We start from the raw sequence: 8,985 nt of genomic DNA on the forward strand, positions 1-8,985 counted from the left end.
GCGGCGCTTTTGCAGAGAGAACGAGAAGCTCGTAAACTAATCTCTTGCGAGTATTGCAAGCTACAGGGGTCAGAGAACATGTTTTACCCTAAATTTTTCAGACTAGGTATTAATTAAAAAAAATTGATACCTAAGCCCCCCTCACCTCTACATAGCTCCGCCAGTGCAAGCCAGTCCACATTTTTTCCTCTTGTAAATTGATATATACATGGACCATAAACACAAGGTAAATGTGGTTCTAGACTACCTGCACGAGGTAAGGCATAGCACCGTAAGCTATCTGTCTATTTAACACAGGTGACTAGCTAGCACCTTCCCATGGAGAACAACGGCGAGGTTCCCAACACCGGAGCGCCTTCTCTCTCCATGGATAACAACGGCGGTGCTCCCAACACCGGAGCAGCTGAAGCAGCATCAGCCGAGGAGGTGCTGCCGGTGGTGGAGGTCCGGGAGCAGGACCGGCTGATGCCGATCGCGAACGTGACCCGCATCATGCGGCGCGTGCTTCCTCCCCATGCCAAGATCTCCGACAACGCCAAGGAGCTGATCCAGGAGAGCACGTCCGAGTTCATCAGCTTCCTCACGGGCGAGGCCAATGAGCGGTGCCTGAAAAACCGCCGCAAGATCCTCACCGCCGAGGACATCCTCTGGGCCATGGACAATCTCGGCTTCGACGACTACGTCCAGCCCTTCACGGCCTACCTGCAGCGCATGCGCGACATCGAGAACAACAACGGCGTCTGCGTCGTCAACAATCCTCTTGCCGCTGCCGCCGGGCCAAGGGCGCCGGCGCCGGTGCTGCCGCTCGTGCCTGTGTCTGTTGCCGCGGCAGCCCAGGGGCTGATGCAGATGCAGCGTGGTGCCATGTACGCGCCGCGGCCACCAGCCCCGGTGCAGCAGCAGGGGTATGCCATCGGCGCCATGCCATTGCAGGTCCGCGCGCCGGCGCCGGTCGTAGGCGGCCAACAGGGGAGCGTCTTGGGTGGAAAGCGCCCCGTTGGGGACGGGGAAGGCAGCAGCCGCGGAGATGTTGGGGACGAGGCAAGCTAGAACAGGGCCCTTAATTTTTCTTTTTTCTTTTTTTTGGGGGGGGGGGGGGGGGTGGGGTGGGGGGGCAGGCTGAACTTACTTCTGAAATTCAAACTCCCAATGCTAATGTTAACAAGGGCCACAATGACGACACTAACAATGTTGAGACTAGCCTGCCGAAATTGATTGGGTCCAATCAATCTTTGTAATAATAGTGATTACATATATAGAAATATATTTCTATCATAAGGGCTTTTTGAAATATGGAGTCTAATTTCATATTTAGCACCGAGGCCTCAAATTTCTAGGGTACGGCCAAAAGCGCCCCCATGGAGGGGAATGATGTCCAAGGATGCCGTCGTAGCCGGTTGGGAACAAGGTCGGTGCTAGGTTTTCGTCTGGAGCTCACTTCTCGTGTTGCGATTCCAGTCAAAAAAGCTAACCACCATTAATTACTAACCGACAACTTGTCACCTTTAAGTCGCATGCATGCTCGGAAGCTCTCACGTCACCTCCATCAACCGTGCCAACCCCTGCGGACATCAACCCTAGCATCACCAATACAATGCCATTTCACTGCCCGCAAGCCTTGACTACAGATCCGTATGGATACCCCTAGATCTGAATTCTGCCAATGCCGCGTGCCACCGTGCCGCGACTATCATGGTTACATGCATGCCGCCCCACCTGGCATGCTGAGACACTAACAACGACCACCGAGGCAGCTGCGAGCAAGCTGCTACCGTGACCACGAACCTGGTTCGCCAACCCAACTTCTTGATGCGTAACTGTCGTTGCCCCATTGGATGGTGCACCAGCTCACGGCTACGAGAGATCCCAAACCACCTTCGGTAGGGAGGGCAACCACCACCGCCTCGACAGAGGCCGACTGTGCTAGGGTTCACACCGAGCTAGCATATGAATTATCACTTATTCTGTTCGACCGGTTTGAATTACTTACTTATATTTGCTAGGATAGGGCACGTATTATTTACGACATGTATATCGCTTCCATTGTGTGGAAACTAATTAATTTGTGCCAACCACACTTAACGTTACCCATGACCCTATCTTCTATAAATTATGCCATATGGCCATGAATGGCATAGCACAATTGCATAAGGGAAAACAGAGGTCGAGAGAGAGAGTCAGAGATGGAAGGACGAAGTCAAGCAAACGGCAACAACGCAAGAGAAGGTAAAACTAATATCAAGGGGACTCTGTAACAAAAGTTACCTCTTCTAAAGTTCTTTGTTTCTGTTATTACATTGTTATATTTATATATATTATATATGAATTTGCCGAAATCCATGAAACATTGTTTTCAAGCATTACCTCAGCAGTTGTTCGGTCCCGGCGTAATTTGAAAGTGTTTTTTATTCAAAAAAAGTATTTATGTTCTTTTCACTTTAGTGGTTTTTTTTTCTTATAGGATTGCAAACTTGTACTTGATTCCAATTGAAAGACAAAGTTCCAAGGAATCACATGGCTCATGAAAAAAGAATTACTATGTTGGTCTCGTACGTAGTGCAAAAAAAAAACAGTTGTTTTATTAGAGCCCCACTGTGATTGGAACTCACACGCACAGTGGGATGTGAGACACCTTTTTGACAGCGGGATGTGTGAAAGATCTGAAATAACCGATATATAACTCAGGTTATTTTCAAAACACCATTGGATTCCCAATTTAATTCTTAAAAATGCATGCATTTGCAACATGGCAATGTTTACCTTAGTGACCATGTGGAAATTGTTCTCCGCTCTCCCTTCATAACATCCAAATTAATCAATAGTTATTATCAAAAAATAATTCCTATTTGTTACATCTGATTCCTGCTGTCCCGTTGAGAGATTACGAAAACAACAAAATTATTTTCTTGTGGGTCAGGCAATTCCACTAGGACGACGTTGCCGACGAGCAACCTGAGGGACATCATGGACGTACTGGAGGAGAGCGTTGAGCAGTCCCTGCCCGCGGAGCCAAAAAAGATGACCCTTGAAGGCGACGGCGTCCTCGACGACATGGAAGAACTCGGCATCGACGACTATGTGCAGCCCCTCAGAGATTACCTCCGCCTGTACTACGAGCTCCAGGACCTTGTGAGACGTGACGACCGTCAGCCTGCACCACCGCCACCGGCTGCCGCTGTTAAAACGGTGCAGATGCCACCGCCACCACCTCCACAGCAGTCCGGAGCTGCAGACGCACGCACCTCTCGAATGCCACCTGCTTCTGCTGCTTCCCCTGCCCGTGACGATGAGTGAACGAGCTCTTGTTGATCTATGAGAATTTCAGTGAGGAGGATATTGTAAACCTTGCATAACTATAGCAGTGCACTGTGTTGGTGCCATGATGAGAATATATGTTTTTTTTTCACCAATCATTGAAGTAAAGGTAATTGGGTGGGAGATATTTCGAACCTGGCAAGCGCGTTCAGTTTAGTATGAGATCATGAAATTTGCAATTAAATGATGCGTAAACTTGCATGGTTTGCAGGTCATCTTGCCCAAAAGTCAGCAATGTGAGCCGTCATGCTGGCACACTATTTCTTACAGAATCCCCATCTCCCCTACCAAATTTATCTTACTATCTCATGTAGAAGCCCTCCAAAATAGCAAAACCTCATAAGAGAAGAGTAGACGCACAAGTCAAAATAACCTCGTAGGTTCTGAAAAATAGCATAAATCATTGTCCCTAAATGGCGATTACTTTTGAGCCACGAGTTCGATGAACATTCTTGACAGTGGTGGAATTTTCCACAGCGTGTATAGAGAAACAGGGTATCGGCACTTCGTAATCGGACATTGTTGGACATGGTTCGGTCGATGATTAGTCGGTCAGATCTATCATTGTCATATTGGGTGCTTTTTGAACTACATCGTTCACACTAAATAAAGTACCATATAAATATGTAGATAAGACACCATATGAGATATGAACCGAGAAGAGTCACTATTTTCCTTTTATAAAGATGTGAGGTCGTGAAGCATTTGTCGAGTGAATCTGTCGGACAAGCTCACACCCAAGTCAAATAAGTGCTTTTCGTGGGATATCCAAGGGAGACCTTGGGTGTTACTTAAGATTTGCTATGTTGGGAAGTATGATGAGCGTATCCTGATTCTGGAATACTTAGTAGGCATTAAATTAGGACTTGGTTGTGCTTTTGTCCTTAAGTGGGCAACTGTAACAATTAGGTTCAGGATAATTCAAGGTACAATCGGTCACCTGGTTCTATGAAAAGGTGATCCCCTGATTCATGAGAAAGAAATTGGATGCGCTAACCATTTTTGGTTGGCATATATAAAAGTTGCCCTGGATTCCAGAAGTTCATAGTACTAAGGTTGATTATCAAGTCCACTTTTGGATAATTTCGCATAAGTCTGTTGCTATATGTCCGTATGATGCAATTTTTTTGATAATTCAGACTCACATCCTGGTTCCGGTGATTTACCAAGTCTGATGGACTTTTGCATCATACAAACATATATCCAATTCCATTGGTTTTCCAGGTCCACTTTTGGATAATTCAAAATATTTTTGGATAATCAATCGAAATGCATAGATATAAGGGTTAATTGGATATATCAATTTTGACATTTCTCATGCTTTGATGATTTCGAGAAATGCCACCGCAGTTCTCATCCTTTGAAAAATGTCACTGCAGTGACATTTTTCAACCCATTGTAGTGGCATTTTTCAAAGAAGCGGCAGATTTGCAATGGCATTTTTCAAAAGATGAAAACTGCAATAGTATTTTTCAAAATTGCTAAAATTGCAGTCGCATATATCAAATTAACCCTAGTTATAATGGCATAGGTCCGCACGTGGTTGGCATACATGAAACTGGTTTTTTTTCAAGATTCCTAAAAAAGCAGCTTTACCATTTTAGATAATCAACTGTACTTGCATCAATGAAATTTTACATCATACAAACTTAAAGGTCGGGCCAGTGCACCAAGCTCCTTCTGTCTGCGCAGGACGATGCTGGGGAATGTGGCGAGGCATTTCAGGTTAACGAATGATGTGAGGGACTCATGTCCAAGTAGGTATGTGAAATGCATTAGAGGTTTGATTCCTCTCAAGGTTTCGAGCAAAAGTCAGGTAAACCACCGTTCAAGACCAACCACACTGTTGACTTGATTTTCCAAAAGATTGAATTGATAACTCCTAGGGAATGCTATGCTTCGCTGTACAATGCCTTGGGACAAAATTGTGGAAAGAAAGCCTACTCGTTAGTTTCGTTTTCCCCCGGCGCGGAGAATAACATGTTGACAACTCACCTGTTTGGAGTTTTCCTATATACTAAAGTCACTGGTGCCCTTTTTCTTCTAAACTAACTGCTCCCCCCTTTTTAGTTGAGTAGGACCCGACAATGAAGATTAGTGATGTCTGTTTCAACTTCTCTAGAGTCTCCGGTATCATAGCCGAGATACCGACCAGTTCTCCACCCATATGCATGGGTATGAAACGTCAAAAGTATGGAAAATAGGATAAGGTAGCAGCAAGACAAGCCGTTTAATAGGTGTATGCAGCTGAGGCATCTTAACGATTGAACCCCGTAACGGAGACCGCTTAGTGGGTTACCCGTTGGCTCTTGTGGCAATGAAAACCAATCAATGGTACTGGGCACTTAATTAAGTGAAGGAGTGAACCACAAATAACCACATTTTTGTTTCTGTGGGAGGCACAAGTGTTGGAGCTCACAACTCACAAATACAAGAGACACAAATATTTTTGACGACCAGCTGCCTCACACAGCCAGCCTTTTCTTCCTTCTCTATTCTCTTCTCTTAACTCAATAAACATGCTGCTTACAACCCTTTAAATAGAACACGCGCACGCGCAACCGGATGTTTAACTAATTCCAGCTAGCTTTGTGCCGTACTAATCCTCTTCTCTCCCTGGAATCGCTCCAGTGCATAAGGATAAGCCAAAGCAGTTCACGTGCTCAACTAGCTAGGTAACAACTCCTCGCATGCAGCTCCAACTAAATTGAACAGTTCTAAAGCTACTAACGTAACTTGACTACCAAATTGCTGAACGAATCACTCGGCAACAAATCATCGCCTTAAGCCATCCATGCATGCTGCCGGCCGCATATCACGTTGCTGCATCGCACAGCACCGGCACCTTAGCTTCACACCTGACATGCCTGCAGTTTCACACCGCCGGTATCTCACCGCCTCGCATCACACGATGTCTCTGTCATCTTGCCTCCATGTCGCATTGCACGACATCGAGCATCTCGCCTCGCATGTCTCGGTAGAAGACTTCATCGGCTTCGTACGTCTCACAAGTACGCCTTGCCAATCTATCATTTACCTAACTACATGCATACGAAAATAAAAACATGCGGATACAAATCAATATTAAGGCTAACAACAAGTGGGCACGACCCAGACTGCTGCGTGCCACACACTACTACAGAAAACCCCTTCCGTGATCCCCTCCAGTGGCGGTTAAAACGGACCAAAAAATACACCGCCACCGGAGGCGTCTCAGGCCATCCACGAGCAACACCTTTGGCGGTGATAACCACCAGTGTCGGTGATTCTTGTCCCGAAACAAGTCACCGTCACTGGTGGTCCATCACCAGTGCCGGTGATAACCACCGCCACTGGAACTGCTCATGGAAACCCTAACAACCACCAGTGGCGGCCAGAAAAAAGAACCGCCACGCTGGTGGACCTCCCGATACATGATGATACTACTCAGTCTCAGTGACCTTCCCTGAACCCCTTGTGGACCGCCCAATCATTAGTTTAGTATTCAACCGGAACGAGAACTCACTGAGCACTGAGTAGTGAGTAGTAACCACCGGTAGGTGGGGCGGCCAAATCCTTTTTATGTTGGTCGAAACACATGTAAACTATCGAGGTGGGACTAAATGGGGGAAACTGGTGTGAGAGAGCCAGTGGCGGGCCTCCTTTAACCCGCCATTGGGGAGCCCTCCAGTGGCGGTTTAGTTTTCCGCCTGCCATTGGAACTCTTAGGGGAAATGCCGATAGTTGCGTGGCGGTTTAACCGGACACCCGCCATTGGTGCCCTTCCTACATATAGATATTGTGCGAGCCCGCAGCTGGTCGAGCTCGCTCGTCTTTCTGGACCAACTGCGGCTCTCTCCTCACTGGCGCCGATGAAGCCCTGCCAAAATTGATGGCGGCGGCCGGCAGGTAGCTCTCCAGCCCTTCTCCTCCCTCTTCCTCTCCCTTCTTCCTCCTCCTATTCTTCAATTTGGCAAAATCTCCATTAATGGCGCCGTGGCCGCCAGCAGGAAATTCGCCCCCGATCTCTCTCTAGCGGCTCCCCCGGTCTACCCCCGCTCTCTCTATGGCTCTCCCGCACCATAGCTCTGCCCTCCTCCCCCCCCCCCCCCGGATTGCCCTCTCGTTCGCTTTAATTTGCTCTGGCCCGGGAGCTCTCTCTCTCTCTCTCTCTCTAGCTCTCACTCTTTCGCTTTAATTATAAGTGTTGGATAGGAACCTCAGGCTCGTGTTGAAGAGGAACCAAGGCAGTACCTTGTAATCACACCGTGGGATTTGAGAGATAAGAGAAATAAAGAAAAAGAGGCACGACAGGTGCCTCTGGCCAAATAAAATTCCGATCGCGTGCGTCTTTATGTGTTTGATCTTTGGGCAAACCCAACATTTGGTATCAGAGCAAGGTCCATGATTTGAAGACACGCTTGCCTCGGGGAGGTGATGTGCTAGCGCCTCGGGGCGGGCAACGGTGGCGGAGCAGCGTCCGTGGATCAGATCGGGCAATCGGTGGCTGTGCACGAAGCAGTGTTCAGCGGATCGGATCAAATAGTCGTCGCAGTGGGCCGATCTTCTAGTAACGGGAAATCATAATACTGATCGTCGGAAAGTACTCGGCATCAGGGCAGACTGTCGTCGGCAGGGTCGTTGACTATCCGTGATGAGGGTTGTGGTGCTGAGGTGCGGTACCGAGGAATCTCGTCAAGATCGTCTTCGAGGAGTTATGTGTGTCCAAGTGCTCGTCTGTGTGGGACTCTGTTGCAGCGTAAGTGTATCACGGTCGAAGGGCTGTCCGGTGAGGTGTATCACTAAGGGCGAAGGACGTGCGTGCAGATAAGGTGGCGGGTGGTCATCTGTGTGTCCCGGCGAGAAGATGAAGCTCAAGAGTATTGTGAGGCGGTAACCAGTGATGAGTCTCTTTAGTGAGGCCATGTTCCCTGTATGAGACTATGTGAGTAGTCGCGTGTGGATATTTTGCACTAGGAGTGGACGGTGTTGCCACAGGGTGTACGGTGTAGTGCACAAGGTTAGCGTGGCTGGGAGTCAAGATCATACGTTGAGCTGAGTTGGCGCATCGTGAAGCTGCGGTGAGTCAAGATCAGGGGGAGCACAGAAGACAAGTCAAGATTAGGGGGAGATTGTTAGGATTAATCTTGAGTTTGAGTCTAATTAGGTTTCGTTGTTTCCTAGTTCTATTCGTTAGGGCTTGTTGCGTGTATACGAGTCCGTGTAGGTCTTTGTTAGTCCTAATCCGTGTGGTATTGTGTAGCTAGCTTGGTTCTGTGTATATATATATAGAGAGAGAGAGAGACCAAGGGAGTACCTTGTAATCAGACCGTGGGATTTGAGAGATAAGAGAAATAAAGAAAGAGAGGCACAACAGGTGCCTCTGGCCAAATAAATTCCGATCGAGTGCGTCTTCATGTGTTTGATCTTTGGGCAAACCCAACAAGGATGGTGAGCACGGGAAAGAAAGAGCCAAGGAAGGAGCCCAGGGTGCGACTGCCGATGAAGAAGTGCCTAAGGTAGGAGCCCAGGGTGCAACGTCTCAGGCTACGACGTCGACTACCAAGTCGAAGTCCAAACGGGGGGCGAACAAGGTGACGTCGGAGTCGTTCGTCATCACCAAGCTTAATAAAGAAAACTACCCGGATGAACCGGAGTAGGCGGGAGAAAAATTCGCCAGCACATGCAACG

At 47.9% G+C, this 8,985-nt stretch overlaps 1 protein-coding gene across 1 annotated transcript; it reads left to right on the plus strand.

Moving 5' to 3' along the window:
* The first annotated feature begins 366 nt into the window (after window positions 1–366).
* On the plus strand, window positions 367–1,050 carry LOC100828852 (nuclear transcription factor Y subunit B-8). Its single transcript, XM_010231570.1, has one exon. It carries the CDS (start codon window positions 367–369, stop codon window positions 1,048–1,050), a length of 684 nt encoding a protein of 227 aa, XP_010229872.1.
* The last annotated feature ends 7,935 nt before the right edge of the window (window positions 1,051–8,985 follow it).

The sequence above is a fragment of the Brachypodium distachyon genome, chromosome 1 (assembly GCF_000005505.3).
Source record: "Brachypodium distachyon strain Bd21 chromosome 1, Brachypodium_distachyon_v3.0, whole genome shotgun sequence".
Lineage (NCBI taxonomy): Eukaryota > Viridiplantae > Streptophyta > Magnoliopsida > Poales > Poaceae > Brachypodium > Brachypodium distachyon.